This window comes from Phodopus roborovskii, unplaced genomic scaffold (genome assembly GCF_943737965.1).
Source record: "Phodopus roborovskii unplaced genomic scaffold, PHOROB, whole genome shotgun sequence".
NCBI classification, from domain to species: Eukaryota; Metazoa; Chordata; class Mammalia; order Rodentia; family Cricetidae; genus Phodopus; species Phodopus roborovskii.
In genome coordinates this window covers 24,342,246-24,362,693 of record NW_026126459.1, presented here as the reverse complement: position 1 = coordinate 24,362,693, position 20,448 = coordinate 24,342,246, and the positions used below count along the sequence as shown (strand labels likewise).

The 20,448-nt window shown below is 50.7% G+C and overlaps 1 protein-coding gene across 1 annotated transcript; it reads right to left on the bottom strand.

Annotated features, from left to right (window-relative positions):
- Positions 1 to 1,938: 1,938 nt before the first annotated feature.
- Tamalin (trafficking regulator and scaffold protein tamalin) lies at positions 1,939 to 9,925 on the bottom strand. The gene is made up of 8 exons (XM_051189945.1): positions 9,591 to 9,925; positions 7,627 to 7,676; positions 5,695 to 5,749; positions 5,491 to 5,593; positions 4,132 to 4,225; positions 3,963 to 4,029; positions 3,700 to 3,766; positions 1,939 to 3,197 (listed from the first exon to the last, which is right to left on the bottom strand). The coding sequence occupies exons 1-8, from the start codon at positions 9,837 to 9,839 to the stop codon at positions 2,692 to 2,694; spliced, it is 1,191 nt and encodes a 396-aa protein (XP_051045902.1). The 5' UTR covers positions 9,840 to 9,925; the 3' UTR covers positions 1,939 to 2,691.
- Between the last annotated feature and the right edge of the window lie 10,523 nt (positions 9,926 to 20,448).

Sequence of the window (20,448 nt, the reverse complement as noted above, 5' to 3'; positions counted from 1 at the left end):
AGTGGCATAAAAGGAGAAAGAATTCAGAGAGAAGACTCTGTATGGTTTAATGCAAGCCATCTCAATAAAGTGTGGCTGGGTTTATGGTCTACACAAGGGTTCCAAAGGCTGAGTGACTGGATCCATGCTTTCTTGTAATGTGACTGCTTAAAGTGAGGTGATGGGCACGCCAAGGTAAAAAGCTCAGACTTCATGTTTTCCTTCCAGGGGACGCTATGATGGGCTTGAAGCAGGGAGGTGAGATTTGATTCATTTTTAAAAAGGAAAAAATTTATGTGTCAAGTGTGGTGGCACATGCTTGTAATCTCAGCACTCGGGAGGCTGAGACAAGAGGGTCACTGCAAATTCCAGGACAGTCAGGGCTATGTAGAGAGACCTTGTCTCAAAAGTTTCAAAAGACAAAAAAAAATTTTTAATTAAAAAATGTGGCTAGGTGGTAGTGGCACACACCTTTGATCCTAGCACTTGGGAGGCAGAAGCAGATGGATCTCTGTGAGTTTGAGGCCAGCCTGGTCTACAGAGCAAGTTCCAGGACAGCCAGGGCTACATAGAGAAACCCTGTCTTGAAAAACAAAAATAAAAAAGTGTATTTCTTTAGTGCTTAAGTTTGGTACAGTTGTACATGTGCCTTGGTAGCCACTTGGTGCCAGAAAACAACATTTAGGAGCTAGTTCTGTTCTTTCATTGGGGTTCCGGGCATCAAACTTGAGTCATCAGATTTATAGGGCATGTGCTTTACCTGCTGAGGCATTTTACCAAACCCTGATTTTCTTTCTTCCTTTTTGAAACGAGGTCACCTCAAGTAGCCCAAGCTAGCCTAACTTTCTGTGTATAGCTGAAGCTAGTCTTGACCTCTTTGACCCTTCTGCCTCCACCTCCCAGGTGGTCAGATGGCTTCTTTTCAAAGGGTCACCTGACTGCTGTGTGCAAAATGGTTGACACTAAGACTGGAGAAAGAAGTAGGGCCACACGTGGGAGGAAAGTACAATATATAGAGTGGGGTGTGCTCGGGAGGGCCCCACTTAGACTTCCCTCAAAGCCACCACTGAATGCTGGTCACGGCCGTGGACTGAGAGTCTTAGGGGCCAGACTATGCTCTGCTGCTAGCTTTCTGTGTGACTACCCTGAGTCTGTCACTCAGCAGGTTGCTTCAAGGCATGTGGTGATAGTCTACAGCTAATTTGGAACACACTGTGTGGAGGGTCCTGTGTACTAGGATTGGGCAGGAATAGAGCGGTGAATAAAACAGAGTGCCCGGACCCTGTTGCAAGAAGGGTGGACAGGCCAAAAGCTAAACCCACAAAAGATGGTTCCAGATGGTGATCCGCTGTGTTACACAGGGTATGGCCACGTCTGACTGGGTGGGCAGGCCTTAGGGAGGTAGAAAAATTACTGAAGGGCTCACTTGTGGAAAAGCCGATGCTGAGCGCCAGGAGGCTGTAGCCAACTTCCAAAGCAGCAAACGGCCCAGAAATGAGTCGACCAGGGCTCCCAGGAGTGAAGCAGAGGGGGTGTGGGGGGCTGGGAACACCACATTTTACAAGAATGGAGTGCTGGGAAAGAGCCTGTCATAGGTTGGGTGGACAGTGGCAGTCTGGGGACCTAGCTTCTACTCAAGGCAGACCTCAAGTGCTCTCACTGGTGAGCCAGGCTTTCCCACAGGGACAGTAAGGGAGTTCAGACAAGTGACCCCTATGTTTGTTATATCTAGGGAGGAAAGTTTCAAAAATGTACCTTAAGAGGAGGTTCAGGTACTGAAGAGGGTGTAGAGCCTCAGGTCAGGCCTGTACACGCTCATTAAAATCCCCTACACAATTTCCCTGGCTCCAGGCTAAAAGAAAGATGGAAAATGCAGCCTGTGTTTGGAGGGGGCTGCATGCAGTCAGAGCTTGCCTGAGCACAATCCTCCCCCACAGGCAGTTACCACGCTGACACAGATGCAAAAAAAAAAAACATCAATTTTATAGTTTGTGGTTCAGAAGCAACATAGGCAAAAAAAAAAAAAAAAAAAAAAGGTGGTACAGTCCAGGCTGCCCCACCTCACCTGAAGGAACTCTCAACTCTCATTCTTGTTCCGCAAGGGGCACTGAACCCAGGACCCCTGCCTGGCAGGACCCACTTAGTTACAGGTCCCTGGAGAGGGGTTTAAGCCCTTAGGGGGTCAAGGCTGGAGGGAGGGAACCAGCACCTTGCCCCCTTGGGAACCACTGGTTCATTGGTGTGTGTGTGTGCGTGTGTGTGTGTGTGTGTGTGTGTGTGTGTGTGTGTCTGTGTCTGTCCATCTGTATGTATAGGGTGGAGAATGACCCATCATGGACCTCTCTCCTCAGGAAAAGGGTTGGGGGAAAAGTAAAGCTAAGGAGAGGGCTTCTTGGGACAGGGCCCCCACAAGGCACAACTGACCCAGACTGTAGGCTGGCAGAGCCCTCTTTGGTTCCCCAGAACTCTCCCAACTCCCACTGTCTCTTCTCCCCCTGCAGAGACCCTGCTGTGGTGTAGGGGACGAAAGAAAGCAACCAGGCTCTCTTTTTTTCTCATCAGAGACAAGCCATGAACCAGACCAGCCAGAGCTAGCTAGCAAGGACCCTCTCCCGCAGCTTTGGGCTCCCGGGGTCCTTGGACCGGCACTTTTTGCACTGGCTGTTATGATGAATAAATAAATAAATACCTCCCGCGTGCCCACCCGCGCCCCTACAGCTGGCTCTCCTCTTCCTCCAGGGAGCGGTTGAGTCCGGGAATGAACTTGAGCAGCCGCCGGCGGAAACTGCGGTACTTGGTCTTGCGTAGGCCGGCGCCGCACAGGGCCTGCTCGCGGGCCTCAGTCCAGAGCGCGCCCGGCGCGCCCCCGCCGCCACCCCCGCCCGGGCCCGCGCACCGCACACTGGCGCTGCGGCTGAGCGTGGCGCGGGGTGCGGGACACAGCACTGACGCCGCGGCCTCGGCGGAGCCCGGGCCTGGTGTGCGCGCCGGGGGCGGCGGGGGTAGCAGCGCCTGCGACTCAGCGCCGCCGAAGAAGCACGTGTGGTACACGGCGTCGTCAGTGTCCCCCTTGGCCCGCCGCACGCTCCCGCGGGAAGCCCCAGGCGCAGCAAGCAGAGGCCCAAAGGGCAGTGAGCCAGGGAGCAGGCCAGCGCCGTAGAGGCAGGAGCGCACGGACTCCAGTGTGTCATAGATGCTTGGGTCCTTCACCACCAGGCCTGTGGGGACAGAAGATCAGGAAGCTTCCTGAATCCTGGGGCCAGAGCGCCGTTGGCTAAGGGTCAGAGGGCATGCGCAGGATGTCCAGTTCTTTCCTGTTGGCCACCTACGTGGGCCCTGAGCCCCAGCCTTTCTGGCTGTAAACTCAAGAATGCTACTTAGGGACAGAAAGGCAGGCCATAGGAATGACACACACAGGCTGCTACTGCTTCTTCTGTTTTGGAGACGTGGTCTCTCGACATAGCCCTAGCTGTCCTGGGACTCACTAATGTAGACCAGGCTGGCCTTGAACTCTGAGATCCCCCTGCCTCTGCCTCCAAATGCTGAGATTAAAGGCTATGCTCAACCCTAACCTCCAGTGAGCGACTGTGAGAACAGAACAGTATCAGCTTAGGGCAATGTGGTGTCCAAAGCCCCAGACTCTTCACTGTGAAGCCAGCAGCCAGCTCTAAGAGGGGAGTACCGATGGGGATGTCTGTGAGGATATCCCAACCTACTCACCATGAACTAGCCGCTGCTCCTGAACCATTAGTGATCTGTATTCCCCCCACTTCTCATACAGGGTTTGCTGTAAGACACATGCAGCCAGCTGTCAGGACTAAGCAGGAAACCAGCAGAATATAGGGACACAAGGGTCAAGGGTAAGGCCCAGAAGCCTAAGGGGTAAGGGAGGTTGAGAAAGGTGAATAAGTCCTTGAAGGAGCTGGCCTGAAGGCCAGGGAATGGGGAAAGTAGGACAGAACCTGGACTTGTTTGATCCCTACCTTAAGGTACTGCAGGCGCGCCTCCAGTTCTGCTTTGCGAATGGATGTCCCATACAGAGTTTCCAGTCTGAGGGATTGAGGGGACAAAGGCTAAGTGAGCCTGAAGGTTGAGGGAATGCCACAAGGCTGAGCTCAGGAGCGCTTAGGCACTGCACCAAGACATGGGTACCTGAGAACGTTGCCAGATGCCTTGATGATGTCAACAATTTCCCGGTGCCGGATGCCTTCCACATTGAGCCCATTGACACTGGCGATAGTGTCCCCTGCCAGGAAGAGAAGAAGTCAGCGCCTGTTTCCCAGGGCATGAAGGAAGGATTCCAGACAGAAGGGGCAAAATGGTAACCTGGAGAACTATTCCTGAACTCCCTTCCACAGTGGTGGGGAGACCTGGGCATTTCATTTACCCTACTCAAAATACACAGACCCTAGCTGGGTATGGTGGTGAATATTTTTAATCTCAATACTCGGGAGGCAGAAGCAGACAGATCTCTGAGAGTTCAAGGCCAGCCTGGTCTACAGTGTAAGTTCCAGGGCTACACAGAGAAACCTTGTCTCAAAACAACAATAACAACAACAAAAGTGCATAAAACCACAGGCATTTCCTCCAGCACAGAAACCACGAGCTTGACTGGATAGAGTGACCTACGCTCAGTTATCAGGCATACCCTCAGGAAGCTCTGTCCCTAATACAGAGTCCTCCTGGGTTCCCATGCTCGTCCTGGAGTTAGTATTTCTGTTTAACCCACACCTGTCTTAGATTCATTCAATACAGGGAAGGCAAGGGTTAGTGCCCAACTGGGAGCTGGCCCTGGCTCTAGGCATGCCAATCTTCAGCTTTTGAATCAGGTCAGGCCCTGACCCTAGGCAGGGCATGCTGAAGACTTTAAGTGCTTGTTTGCCATCTGTAAAACAAACAAACACGATACAGTTCCTGGCTATGGCTATACCAAGGACAATCAGGAATTACCTAGCAAAGTGTTGCTGGTATGTGGACAAGAAAGTAAGGGCCCAAAGGACAACTGTGCTGGCAGAATGAGTGTGGACTCCTGTGGTCTCAGGTCGCCCTAAACTGGGACCCTAACTTCAGGGTCTCTTGCTGGAGCACCATTTCCTTGAAAAAGGACATAGCAAAGGTATCCCAGATGGAGTAGAAAGACATGGTCCTCATGGACCATTTAGAAGCAGACCTGGTAGAGTACTTTTCTACCACATTCTGCCCAGCTGGACTGCACAGCTGCCAGGAGGCAGAACAGCTGCTCAGCAATAGCATCTCTTTCTCCAGGCTCCACTCTGTGCTCAGGGAACCACATTGCCACACTGTTGTCTGTCCCATTTTGTAAAAGAAGCACATAGGGTCCCATACTACATGGCCAGCATGCCCAAATCCAGAGTACAGATTCCACTCATTCTTCTGGCCTTCCCCAAGTTGGAGGATAAAGGAGACAGAGAAAGAGAAAAATGTATCCCTCTGCTTAGGAGTAGAGTTGTACACTGTCCCAGAGCCCTGTGTTCTGGGCTCAGGGTTTACCTGGTGTGAGCCCAGCTAGTTGGGCAGGGCTGGACTCATGAACTCGGCAGACAAAGGTCACCATCTCTACGCGCTGCTCCTCTCGGTGGTGAAGGCCATACGTCTGTGAACAAGCAATTGGGACACTCAGAACAGAGGCAAGCAGATCTGCTCACCCTCCAGTTTGACCTGATTCCTCACCCCTCTGTGCCCAGCTTTTCCCACCTGGATCTCGAAGCCGAAGGTCTGGTTGTCTGTCTTCTCCAGAGTCAGCACCTTTCTGCAGAAGACACAAGGGTTGCGATTACAAGAACCCAGGAAGTATTGAAGAGCTGGCTATGGTGGCCTGAATCTATAACTCTGGTACTTGAGAGACTGAGGCAGAAAGATGTTCCATTTGCATCTGAGCTACATAGTGAGGCCCTATCTCAAAATACAATAACAAAAACAGGAGCGTGACAGCCCCACAGCTTAGCCTTCAAGGATGTAGAAGTTTGATCTGGAACATTCTAGAAGGACCCAGAGTCTCCAGTGACAGCTCATTCTCCACAGATTTTTGGAATGCCCTTCCCAAACCCAGCTGAAATTGGCCTCAGGGAGCTGCACAGAAGTAAACCAGTCTCCTACAGGGGAAGGGAGGCATCAGCAAAGGCTGGCCCTGAGAAAGGGGTGAGCCTAGCAGCACCACAGCCTTCCTGTGAGGGAGTCTGACCATATACTCACACTAACTGAGGCCCCCAATTTGGCCCCAGGGCTGGAGCATCCTGGCTCAGCTGCTTTGGGGAGAAGACAGCCCCACCCCCCAGGGGCCAGTCACGAGGCTGGGCACAAACCACAACCGCTCCTCCCAGCTGTGGTGTGGCCAGCCCACCAGATGTGAAGGCTGGGGGAGGGGAGCCTGGGGCCACCCCTTCCCGAACTGAAGGCTGCCTGCTGGACACAATGGTCTGGAACGCCTCCAGATCCTAGCCTGCTGGGGGAGTCCAGAGTTTCCTCCGCGCACCCCCTCCTCTTCCTTCCCGCCAGGCAGTGGCAGAATAAAGTGGCTCCTAAGGCCCCTTTGAGTCTGGCAGTCCCAGAAAGGCCCCGGAGAGCAGGCCTCCAGCGCCTAGCCTGAGTCACACCCCCTGTCGCCTAATGCCGCACAGCAAACTCCCCTTCTTTGAAAGGAGCTTTTTAGCCCTGTACGTTCAAGCAGGGGGCCTGGAAGCCTTGCATCTATCCCAGTACTCTCTGGGTTCCTGCAAGGGTCTGTGAACTCTTAACTGCAAAGAGCCAGATGGTAAATATTTTAGGTTTTGTGGGCCCCATATGGCCTCTGTCATATATTATTCTTTGTTTTTACAACCCTTTAAAATATTAAAATAGGCCAGGCATGGAGGTGTACGCCTTTAATCCCAGCACCTGGGAGGTGGAGGCAGGGGGAATCTCTGTGAGTTCAAAGCCAGCCTGTTCTACAAGAGCCAGTTCCAGGACAGCCAGGGGTCTGTAGAGGGACCCTGTCTCAAAAAAACAAGAAAAATAAAACCAAAAAAAAAAAAAAAAATTGAAATAAGTTTTTAAGTGTGTGCATACATATTTCTTAGTTGAAGAGCCAAATAGGTCAATCTGGCCAGTAGGCCACAGTTTGCTGGCCCATCTCAAAGTAAGCCAGGCCCCAATCAGGCATGAGACATGAACAAAAGGGGATCTGGTCCTAGAGTGAGCAGGTTCAAGTGCAGCCATGGGATGAGACCCACACAGGACTGAAGGTTTTGGAGCATAAGGCTCAAACATTTACAAACATCTGGCCAGAGAGTCTCTGGGCCCACTAGGGTAGGCTGGAAGTCACAGAGGACAAAGTTAGGACACTCCCACAGTGTCTCCTACTTCCCACCCTCCACCTCTCACTAATCCAGCTCTTCCCAGGAAAAGGCAACTGGCAGAGATTGGGGGTGGTTAAGGAGCACCTAATGACTCAAAAGTGCCCCCCCTTATTCTGCCGCCCCTTCATACAGCCCACACCCCCACCTGCCTCTCAATCCCAGCAGGGAAGTCATGCCTAAGGAGGGGAGATGTCTCCCAGGGGGCTGGGCTGAGATGCTGCATAGTGCTCCCCCTCCCCCAACACCTCACTTTTCTGGACCACAGCAGGGGCTTTGGGTGGGGGTGACTCACCGATGTTGCTCGGGACTCTGACCGAGATTCTTCCAACGGAATCCTGAGCCCTGGGTGGGAAAATGGCCAGAAAAGACGATGAGAAGGTGCTGGGAAACCCTCTCTAGGAGGACTCTGACCAGAGCCCCAGCTCTGAACATAGCACCCCACTTCCTGTTGCCAGTCTTCCTTCCCAGGTTCACCTCTGCTTCGGTGCTGGTGTAACTATTTTCCAAGTACAGCTACTATTATCGATCCCAGAGTTCACAGTATCCTGGGACCTCAGACTAAGATGGGTGAACTCTTAGCCTCTACTAACCAGCTTGGGGTCTTGTGACTCTAGAATGGCCTCCACCAATGGCATTATGTCTGATGGGCCAGGCCTTCCAGGCTCCAACGCTGAGGCAATAGTTTTCCCCTAGTTGAAGAGAAAGGTAGGCAGCCATTGGGCTGAAGGTACTTACTCCAGGGGCCCTGCCAGGTAAGTCTGTTCATTTAAAGGCTCAGGCAGATAGTAGTCTGGGAGAGTAGAGAGTCAGGGGCAATGCCAGCCTGAATATGGTAGAGGTGCCAAAGCAAAGAGTTTGCAGGGGTGGAGGGTTTCAGCTGTGGATTCCAGCTGTAGTTGTCTATGTCCTCCAGACCCAAGTCTCTTGATAGCACCGTATATATATTATTTTCTGAGACAAAGTATGTAATAAATAACTAAAACAATACAAATCAAACTTGTTTCACAACAGTTGAGAAACTGGGGGCTCTATTATTTGGAGAAGAAGGCCTCTAACTCTGCAGGCCCTAGATAGCCCCAAACAACCTCTGTCCCTCCTGAGATTTTAGTTCTTGGAGGAAGTCCCATCCGGGACCAGCCCTTTCCCAAAGTGCCAAAACAGCTAGAGGCCTTCCTGGGTTGTGCTCTGGTTAACACTCCCTATCCCTCCCCCTCCCCCGCCCCCCAAGCTGCCCCAAAGCAAGGAGGAGAAGGGGACCCTCTTCCTTCAGAACCAAAGATCAGCCTCAGGGTGGGGTTAATACCCAAATAAGCCAAGGAGGAAGGAATGGGCAGTACAGAGAGACCCCTTTGTTTTTCAACCCGATTTTCATAAAATGCAAATTCTCAACAAGCTGTTCATTGTGTATAGTAGGGAATGGGGGACCAGGAGAGAAGGAGGGGGACGCGTGGAAAGGCTACCCATCCCTTCTCCTTAGCCTGGGTCTGGGGTCTAAGCATCTGAGTGCTCAGGTCCTCCCAGGCCAGAGGAACAGCCACAATAACGGGGAGACGCAGAGAGCCGGCGGGTGCGGCCTGCATCCTTCCTGCCCTGTGACCTCTCCCACCGCGTCCGGTCCAGACTGAAGTCAGGAGGGCTGTCCTCTCGCATCCCGCACCTTAGATGCGGGACAAAGCGTGAGGCCCTGGACCTAGGATGCCTGGCGTCTCAGCAGAGGGGTTATTCTCGGGAATTCGCAGCATTCTAAGGGGACATTAGCCTCTCTCCCTCCCAGGACTCAGGGACCCTCAACTTGTCTGAGGCAAGTGGTGGGGGTCCCTTCCCTAGCCCTTCCTGCTACAACTTCAGGAGGTGCTTGGGCGAGGGGGTCCTGAGAGTTTCTAGACTTCTGGACACCGGCAGGCTGAGCGGGAGGCGGCAGAGAGCCAGATGGAGTGAGCCTGAGAAATGGGGTGCTGGGGCGGAGTTAAGGCAGGAGAGTGGGAGGAGATGGGGCGTCCGCGCGTGGGGAGTGGAGTGCAGTGGGGACCCAACCGAACTGGGGGCGTCGAGGTGGCGGGGGGGGTGCATAGCCTTCCAAGCCGGGAGTGGGCATGTTTGCGCCTTTGGAGGGCAGGGCCGAGAGAGGCGGGTGGCCCAGGGTCGGGGGCTAGGGTGTGCTGAAGTGTAGCAGTCGCCAGGGGCTGCTGCGGGCGAGCAGGTCCTGCCGAAAGAACACTGGGTACCGAGTCTGGGGACAAAGGTTAGGGAACGCACCTTTCGGCGGGGCAGGGTGCCCCCGGACACGGCGAGCGCGCGGTACAGCTCCGCAGGGTGGTAGTCCTCCAGCGCCGCGTACAACTCGTCCCCCGGGGCTCCGGACGGAGCGGCGGCAGCTGGGGGGCCCGAGGGAGTCGGGGCCGGAGATGCACGAGCCGCTTCCGAGTCGGGAGCCCGGGCAGCCGGGTCCGACGCGGCCGTGGCCTCCTCCTTCTGCTGCAGCTTCCTGAGTCGGCGGAGGGTCATGGCTCCGGCGCCCTGCGCCCCTCGGAGGCTGCGCTCACCTGGTTCCGCGGGGTTAGCGACGGCTGTGTTGAGTCCAGCCCAGCGGGCCGCGTGTAGCCTTGCTTTATAGACTCCGGGGAGGCGCGGGGAGCGGCCTCCGGTGGCCTCGCCCCCGACACGCAGGCACCGCCCCAGGGGATGGGGGGGGACCTGCTGTGGCGAGCCCCGCCCACAACGCTTCAAAGACCGCTGGTGCTTAGGAAACTCTGGGGGACTTGAGCGCTCAGTGGAGGAAACCTAGTCGCCCACGGCAGCAGGAGGCACAGGACATCTGGGGCGAGCAGGGGTTTGGTTTACGTGCTACCTGGAAGTGGTCTGTGAAAGCACATTGGATGAGATATAAACTTTGGGAATGGGCGATGGTTTTGGTGGTTGGTGGAGACGGGGCGGGGGGGGGGCACAGTAAGAAATCATGGTAAATAAGCCAATGGAAGCTTTGAGATCGGGGAAGGAGGGGGTCAGACTCAGTGGGCAGAGATTGCAGGAGGCCCTGGACGGGGCGGGGGTAGGGAGTGCTACCCAAGGGGAGGAATGTGGTTTCTGACGAAGGGATGGGGAGACATCTCTGAATTGACCTCGCAGAAGCCCCTGGGGAGTGGGGGGCTGAGTGTTTCACCTTCCACCTTCACCCTAGAAGAGCTAACTTTCCTTTCCCAAATCAAAGCCAGGGGAAAGGGAGACTGGAAACCTGCCTGTAGGAGATTTAATTCAGGGCTCCTCCTGGATGCTGGAATCCAGGCTCTCTTTCCTCACGCGGGGCTTGGACTGTGCACCGAGTAGGTGCTCAGCGTTGGGGCATGGTGGGTACTGAGCCATTCTCTAATCCTGTCTTAGATACCATTCCTCATGCTTTTTGTTACCATGGTTGCCAGGCTGCAGGAGAGGCGGATGACCTAGCCCATGTCTGTCATCAGTGATTCCCAAATAAGAAGTGAGAGAGGGAAGTGGTCAGCATCTAGCCACCACAGAGAGAGCCTGGGGCTCGGCATTTGGAGATGAGCCAGTACACATGTGCTTTACATACATCGTAACAACCTATGAAGTAGGTATGCCGTTATCCCTTACAGAGGAGGAAGCTGAGACCCACCAGAAAGCACCTTGTGGGGAGGGTCACTCAGGGGCAAAGCTGAGGTCCCCAGCAAGGCAGCCTGGTTCTAGGGCTCCAGCCTACCTACTCTGACTTCGGTTCTTCATCTTGAGTTTGAGTCCTACTCTGTACCAGGGACTGCCTGGACACTGGTGTAACAGAGGTGCTTGGTCTGGTAGGGGGTAACATGCTGTACATGCACTGTGTAAGACACATAGTATGGGGTGGGGGCAGAGCAAAGGCCAGAAGGCCATATCTCAGAGGCCAGGAAAGGTTTTCTCCTGTTTCAGTTCACCAGTCTAGCTGTCTCGCCGTGTCTGTGTCTTGCCCACCCTCAGGCTCCTGCGCCTCCACTGTACAAGAGGGAGGTGGGAAGGGTGCTCCTCCACACTCAGAAATTGCACAAGTCCAGATGGCAGGATGCTTGTGGGTTTGGAGGTAGGGGTGGCTTAGAGCTAAGGCCTAGCTACCTTAATGATTTTCACCCCCCTTTAACCACCAAGTGGCCAGCAGCTGAGGGGCCAAGGGAGTGTTGGTGGAGAAACATGGGACTCTATTGAGAGCATTAACACAGATGGACCCCTGGACCGTCTGTTGCCTGACAGACGGCATCTGTAGCAGGGGAGGGAGTGGGGAATAACAAGGCAGAAGGTCCAAAAGTTTCCATTGTATTCATTCTAGTGCTTATCCATGCAAGGACCCTCCCCAAAGGGACCCTGCACAACCTCTATGTAGGAACAACTTCTCTACTCCAGAGAGAGTAATTTAGTGAATCTGTGTCTAACAGCCCTGCTGACACAGACCTCCTTCGGGCTTACATAGAGGTAGATATCCCTCTCCACACCCCCAGCTGGTGCAAGTCCAACAGGCTCTGGCCTCCAAGTAAGAAACCACCACAGGGAACTGAAGTTCTTACCTAAGAACGAAGGTGCTAGAAAACCAGAGAAAGTGTGGACCCAGAAAAAGGCAATGTCTATAAATCCTTGGCATGGTTTCCTCAAATCCTAAGATTTCAGAGCTTGAAGGGGCTTTATGTTCTGGAAAAGACGTGTGTGGTCCAAGCCTTGCTGCCTGTAACAGCAGCCAGAGGGGAAAAGACTGCCATAGAATGGGCTTGGAAACCCAGGACTCTTGACAAAGACTGCATCTGGCAGCTGGGGGAAAGCCGAATTACCGCTTCCTCAGTTTCTTCAGGGAGCGATGTGTAGTCCCGGGTGCGTCCCTGTGGGATGGTGACGCCCTCTGCTGGTCATGAGCCTTGTGGTGGAAAAATCTCCGGACTCAAAAGGTGAGCTAGTGCCTGCACCGCTGGAACACCAGCTGTGTTTTGGGATCCCCCTCAGCAGGATATTGCTCAGGTGGCCACCGAGTTCACAGTAAGGGTCTTGTGAGGAAGAAGATGACGCAGGTGACATGCACTGGAGACTGGAGGCTGTTGCTGGGTTTTCTGGGAGCACTAACTTCCCTCCACAGCACAGCTCCAGAACTCAGCCTTCTACTGCTCTCCCCGACCTCCTCATAAGCCACGCCCCTTTGTCTAGTATCTGTTCTTTTCCTCCAATCTGCTGCAGTCTTCAGCAGGCCTCCTGCTACTCCAGAATGTCCCTTACCCCCTCATGCCTCCCAGCAAATCCCCTGTGGATCTGCTTCTGAGAAATCTACACTCTGCGACTTAGGCAGAAGCAGGTGTCTTGTTCCCAGGGAGTTCAGGTTTCCCAGCTCTTTGGCTACAGCTGCCCTGGATGAAAGGGGGTTGGTCTGTGGAAGGACCTGGATAGTGTGTGGTATTAGTAGGGACTGTCTGATGAACAAAGCCCCTCCTCACTTCTTTAGGACAGCCCTTTGCCAAGTCTCCCACCAATCCACAATTCCCCGTGAGGAAATGGGAGAAGTAACTCACAGACCTGCTTAAATTCTGGGGTACCCTCAGGAAGTTGGAACACTGGAGTATGGAAGATCGGGCCTTCTAGTTACTTTAGGATCCAGACCCGGCACGGATGAATAGCTCTGTGGATGCGGCCTCTGCTGCTGCACTGGGGGTGGGTGGCAGCAGGACAGGGCCTGGGACTCAGCTGGCTCTCTAGTCCACCAGGAATAAGGGGTTGGGCCTCAGCTGCATGACATCACTGCTTGCAGGAGGCACAGAACAGCCGGTGGGCAGCTGACTGGGCAAGGAAGGCTTATTTTCTTAATCGCTCCTATTGCCTAACAGTGTTCACGGGCTAGTGTTGGTGTCAGTGCTGGGGCCCTGCTCGGGGAGGGGTCTAATAGCAGGCCTGATGCAGTACTGCTCAGTGGCATGACTCCTGGGAAGTCTTCAGGTAGGAGCCTATGGGCAGGACAGTTTGTGTTGGGTATGGGTGCCTCATGGCCAAGGGCCATTCTCTTGATTGGTCAGGTTGGAGTGACAGAAGAAAGGGACACACAGTCTGATTTTCTTCAGAGTAGCAACAGCTCACTCCTAAGGCATAGAGTATGAATTATCTCACTCCTCACTTCAGCACAGGTATTCGTCGGAAAGGCAGAAAGTGACAGCTCTTAGGGCTCAGACTCCACAGAGTTGGCAAATGCACACTCGTTTTGTAGCTTAATCGATGACTTCCTCTCCAGGGACAGCATTGTGCATCAGTCTCCCAACTGCCAAAACACATATGCTAGACCTTCAGGCCGCTGACTCCACACAGAAGCCAACTTCCTTTGTGCCATGGTTTGTATCTGATCATGCCTGAACCTGTGTCTCCTGCCCCCTGGCTCTGCCTCCCCTTCCACCCCCCTCCCACTGCGGCTGCCTCCCAAAGGCAAGCAGGGCCACAACACTCCCCGGCTTACAACCCTCTGCTGTGTCTGAATGCGGCTGGTGTCCCACAGATGCAGCCCTTCATGTGATGGAGACCTTAGGTGGTTTGGTCAGCAGGGCTCTGTCCTCACAAATGGGACCTGTGCTGGCTGGTTCTGTGTCAACCTGATGCAGGCTGCAGTTGTCTGAAAGGAGGGAGCCCCAATAGAGAAAACACCTCCAAGCTTCTCACTATGAAGCCCTGGCTCACCTGAAATCACTCTGTAAACCAGGTGGGCCTTGAACTCATAGGTCTGCCTGCCTCTGCCTTGAAAAACTGCTGAGATTAAAGATCTGCCCTATCTTGTTCAGACACATTAGTGGCAGGAACAAGCTAAGACACCCTTCAATGGCATTATCCCAACACGAAGAGTGGGAAGTGAGATCTTGGGTTTTTGTTTTGGTGAGTTTGGATTTTAGAGGAAGGGTCTCTGTCACAGAGCCTTGAAATCAGTATATAGACAACGGTAACCTTGAACCTCTGTTCTCCCACCTCTCTGCTGAGATGTACGCATCACCACACACCCTGTTTTATACATGGTTAAGAATCAACGTGCATGACAGCTAAGCACCACCAGCTCAACTATATTCCCAGCTCCAGTAGGTTTTTAAACTTGGTACAATAGGCATGCTAGTAGCTATTAAGAAAAGTTTGGGGGCTGGAGAGATGGCTCAGAGGTTAAGAGCACTGGCTGTTCTTCCCGAGGGCTCAGGTTCAATTCACAGCACCCACGTGGCAGCTCACAACTGTCTGACACATTCACACAGACAAATGTGTACATAAAATAAAAATAAATAAATTTTAAAAAGGAAAAATTTGGAGACCAACATAAGAGGGAAATTTACTGGTTAGCACAGAGGGAGCTGACCCAAGGGAGGTAATAATAGCATTCATGCTACAGTGTTACCACTTCTGCAGCCTCATACCTTCTCAACACAGGAGCAGCTTCAGTTGACTCCCCTTTCTTATGCTCCTGACTTCCTTGATGTGGCCAAAATGATCATCTTTGTATTTGTGTTGTCGTCAAAATTTATCATAAAATAAGAGTGTTTTGCTTACATGTATACAAGTGCTTGCCTGTTGCCTAGAGACCAGAAGAGGGCGCTGGAGTCTCCGAGAACTGGAGTTACAGTCTTGAGCTGCCATGGGGACATTGACTGAGAAGGGAAACTCGATCCTTTTCAAGAGTACCAAATGCTTATAACTACTGGCCCATCTTCCAGCCTCTCTTGTTCATTTACTGTGTGTGTGGGTGTGTATTCGTGCCACAGTGTGAGTGTGGAGGTCAGAGGACAACTTGTGGGAGCTGGTTCTCGTCTTCCATTATAGGGGTATCGGGAATCAAACTCAGATCATCAGGGTAACAGCTGCCTCACCAGGTCCCTTGTTTTTTGGTTTTATTTATTTTGTTTTTAAACAGGGTCTCATGGTGTATCCCTGTTTGGTTTGGACTCACTATGTAGAACAAGCTGGCATAGAATCTTTGCCTCTGCCTCCCAAGTTCTGGTATTGAAGGCATTCTCTACCTTTCAGGCCCCCTCAGGCTGGCCTCCAGATTGCCTCAGCCTCTGGTCTCAATGCTGGGGAAAAATACATACATGCATACATACATGCATGCATACATACATGCATGCATACATACATACATATATATATATATGCCAGGCACCACTGTAGTATTTCTGTTTGCTTTTTATTTGTTTGTTTTTCAAGACAGGGTTTCTCCGTATTGCTTTGGAGCCTGTCCAGGAACTTGCTTTGTAGATCAGGCTGGCCTCGAATTCACAGAGATCTGCCTGCCTCTGCCTCCCGAGTGCTGGGATTAAAGGCATGTGCCACCAATGCCCGGCTTTCTGCTTGGTTTTTACAATTTCATGTATATATTCTGGTCACATCTGCACCCCTGCAATCACCTTCTCTTACACGCACTTGTGCATCTTAAATGGTGACATTCTTTGACTAGAGACTCTCCCCTGCTCAGTTAGTAGGCTAGTGCGGATTTCAAAATACATGTCCCTTTTACCCTAACCCTCTTTCTCCCCTGTGGTCTCCAGTGTTCTGTTCTTATCATGGTACTTACCTCCCTCAGTAGCCATCTCTTTTCCAGCAGGGAAGGCCCTGGAAAGTCCTGTCCTTCTTTCCCTAGATACCTTACCTGTAGTTCTGGGATACCCAGTATTGCCCTGTAATGGGACTTGCTCTAATCTGCCTTGTGTTTGTACAAATTTGACCTCTCTAGATTATGCAGTCCTGGAGCCAGAGGCCTGGCTTACATGTCCTTGTGTTCTGCCTATATTTGTAAGATCCAAGGATGCTCAGGAAGTAGCTAAAAGCTCATCTGTCCCTGAAACATCTAGAGCCCACACACCCATCTTTGGTTTCCAAGGAGCATCTTCAAAAGGATCTGGTATTGGCTGCTACCCTCCATGGTCCTGGGACTCATCTATCACAAGTTATAGTGCTCGGTGGTTTGGTCAAGTATCAACATAGATGTTTCTGTGAAAGAATGTTTTAGATGTGACTAACATTTAAGTCAGTGGGCTTTTGTTTGTTTGATACAGAGTCTTTTTTTTTCTATTTTTTAAATTTATTTATTTTATATAACCAAGACCATTTAAATGAAAACAAACATTTATAAACAATATTTGGGAATTTGATACAGAGTCTTAATAATCTACAGCCCACACTGGTTTGGAACTCACTCCATAGCCCACGATGGCTTCAAATCTATGGCAACCCCCCTGCCAGTTTCCTGAGTGCCAGGATTACAGGTGTAAGCCACCATGCCTGACTAAACCAGTGGACTTTGAGTAAAGCAAAGTGCCCTTGAGTAGTGTTTTCTATCACTGTAACAAAGCTGGGTAGTGGTGTCACTCTGGAGGCAGAGGCAGGTGGATTTCTGAGTTTGAGGCCAGCCTGGTCTATAGGACAGCCCAGGATAGCCAGGGCTTCAGAGAAACAGTCTAAAAAAAAACTGACCAACTGACTGACAAAATGACCCTGATACATGTGTGATCACAGTTTTGGAGGATTTGGAGAGGCCGGGCATCACAATGGGTCCATGAGGAGCAAGGCTTCTCATTACATTGAGAGGAGAATGGCTATTCCCAACCTAATTTCCATCAAGTCCTTCATCTCATCACCTTCCAGTTTTCAAGCAGTTTGGTGCCCTGGAGGGTTGCAGAAAAAAAAAAAAAAAAAAAAAAAAAAAAAAAAAAAAGGTTCCCACGGTGGGTTATTGAGGCCATGCAGGCTAATGCTGTAAACTTGACACGATCTACAATCCTGTCAAGCAGGAGCAGGCCCATGAAGGACTGTCTAGATTAGATTAGCCTTTAATGTTTTGAGGGATTATCTCGATTATATTGAGGTGGCACTGTCCCATGCACTAGGGCCTTGGGCTGCATAAAAAGGAGAAATGAAGCTGAGCACAAGCTGTCGTTGTAGTTCCCAAGTTCCCAAGCTGCATCTCCAAGTTCCTGTCATCAGGACAGACTGTGCTTTCAAACTGTGAGCCCAGATAATCTTTCCTTAAGGTTGCTTCTATCAGGTTTTTGTAACTAAGAAAATGTAACTAATACAAGGGCATATTCCCAATGACTTCCTCCCACTGGAAGTGGACTGGAGACCAAGCTTTTAACATGGACCTTCAGGGGACCTTACCTAAACAAAAGCATTTCTGTAAATGTGGTTGGGTTTTCTACAGTTGAAAGCCTTGAACTGAGGTGCCCAAAGAAGGACTCTACCTTTAGGTTCAAGACTTCAGGAGCTCTGGCCTATTGGTCATTTTAAAAAATTTTGATTTGCTAGCCCTCACAACTGACTCAGTGCCTTGATCTCTCTCTCTCTCTCTCTCTCTCTCTCTCTCTCTCTCTCTCTCTCTCACACACACACACACACACACACACACACACACACCTTTAAAAACTTCCTGCTATATTGGTTGTTTTTCTGCAAAGCACTACTTCCATCATTACTGGATTAATTCATAGCCCCTTCACTCAAACAAAACACCAAGTGAATTGCCCTTCAAATAACTTCAATGTCTTTGGTGTCACAGGCCTTACAAAGACAACACAGTGACTTTCAAGAGTATGGGAAGATGTGCCAGAAAGTCTGCCATTCTGATTTTCAAGTTGGCAAAGCTGACCTTGCAAACCATGCCAAGGTCCAAGACAAGCAAGAGACTGATCAGCCATGGCATAAGCTGCTTCCTATGTCCAAGATGGGCAAGAGACTGATCAGCCATAGGATAGGTTGCATGAGATCAAGACGGAGTTCACACAAACCTCTGTCTTTCCTTTTAGGAGTTAATAAAACAGACCACCATGAACTTCAGCAAGGGCCTTGGGCTTCTGCCATGACCTCTGATGAGAGAAATACGGCCAGGGCACAAGGACAAATTAATTACTAGCTGACTGGGTTATTGGGGCATGTACCAAACTTAAACTTCTAGAGATTTGTTATTTGATTTTTCAACTCAGCCATCACAGAAGGGAGAACAATAAAAAACCCTGAGTAATGGCTGAGCAGTGGTGGCACACACCTTTAGTCCCAGCACTCGGGAGAGAGAGGCAGAGGCAGGTGGATCTCTGTGAATTTGAGGCCAGCCTGGTCTATAGATCCAGTGCCAGGAGAGGCTCCAAAGCTACACAGAGAAACCCTGTCTCGAAAAACAAAAACAAAGCACAAGACCCCCCAAAAAACAAACAAACAAACAAAGAACCTGGGTAAGAACCAGAACCCAGAACTCTGAAACTGTGAGAGGCTGGAGCAATCAGCAAGTTCTACAGGGACATTTTAATGAATCAATAGGGACCTACCTGGCCACATATAGAATGGGGAGAGGGCTAGATTGTCAAGAAGTGAGCTGCAGCTTCAGCAGTGGCCTTAGGAATTGAGCAGTCTGTAGTCTCTTATCTGCCAGTGACTACTTGGGACAATTTTCATCCTTGCCAGCCTCCGGCTCTAGTGAGGATCAGTCATATTGGGTGAAGGAGGTGGGCGTATGGAGAGAGGAGGCTGTAGGGTGCTACAGGGTTGCAAATAGCACTGTTAGATCAAGTGTCTTTCCCATCCATGAGCTAAATGGTCTTGGTCAATTTATTTGACTCCTCAAAGAACTATCTACTTTATAATCCATAATGACAACAATGCCTGCTTTGTGTGGTTGTTTTCTTAGGGTTAAATAATTAACACATAAAGCAATATTTGGATTTGGCACAAACAATGTTTAGCAATTTTTGTTTTGAGGCAGGGCCTCTCTATGAAGTCGTGGCTATTCTGGATCTTGCTATAAAGACTAGGACGGCCTTGAACTCAGATCCTCCTGCCTTTGCCTCCTGAGTGCTGGGATTAAAGGCGTGTGCCACTACACCCAGCTTTAGCAGTGTTTTAGTTTTTAGAATTATTTTTTTTATTGTATTGTATGTATGTTTGTGTGTATGGAGGGATGGTGGTGTGTATGTGTGCATGTGCCACAGCCTGTAGGAGAGGTTAGAGGACAGTTCTGTTTCAATCTCCTATCTCACCATGCAAATGCTTTTGCCAAATGAGCTATTTCCATGCTACACAATTAAGTTTTCAATAGGTCTTTGCTAATATTAATTGAACAATATGACAGTTACCCTCAAATGTTTTTATGAGCCTTTATTTAGCTAGAAGAGAACAAACACACTGGAAAACCTGCGGAAGGCACACAGGAGTTACAAGTCCTTTCTACTAAAAAGTACAGTCTAGAAGAGGAAGTCATGGTCCTGGATGCTAGAACACGATACAACAGTCATCTGTGGGGACTGGGTGCCTGGCAGAAGGAACCCTGGGGACTACCTAAACCTGACACTATCTTTCTTGCACTTGGTTTTTGGATCTCCTTAGCCCAGAGGTACAGAACATTTACACACAGCCTGTTCTAACAAGGTCCAAGAATGGAGTTGGGTGAGAATTATGAGTGCTGGTGAGAAAACTCAAAGAGTCTTGGAACCTCAGTTTCTTCAAAAATTTGGTATTGTTCTTGAAATGTGTTTGCATGCCCCTCCCAAGTGCAGCAGATGGAAATGAGCTTACTTCAGACTATTCGTCACAACAGGCTGTTGTTTATATGCCTCTATGGAAAAACAGGTTTTTTTTTGCCTAATGTAGCTTGCCCTTGTGATTGTATATAGCTTGACCTCTGGAGAATTTTACTCAGGTGAACTTTCTTAACCCTCAGAGTATAAAATGATGCTCTAAATAAAGTTGGCTATTGCATGAAACTTTAGTGTGCCTCATTTTTAGCTTTCGCTTTTCCAGGTCCAACCACCAACTAAAGTGATGAATATCAGCTATGCTCTGAAAATTCCAGCAAAACATTGAAGTCTCACTTGAGTCTCCTAAGTGCCCCAAAACTCACTAGGTGATGGGAAGTGAAACTGGGCAAGCTCTTATTTTGCCTTGGAGAATCAGTGGCCCATGACCAACCAGGATCAATATCCTTTTTTTGTAAATAGACCAAACGGCTAAAATACGACACAAAGCAGTCTCCAATACCTCAGGCCACTTTGGTAACACAGCAAGTCACAGAAGACCTGACTGCAGGTCAGCACCACACACAGGGGACCCGCCACCTCCACCCTCCCAGTGGAAGACAAGAAGGCGACAGAGCAGC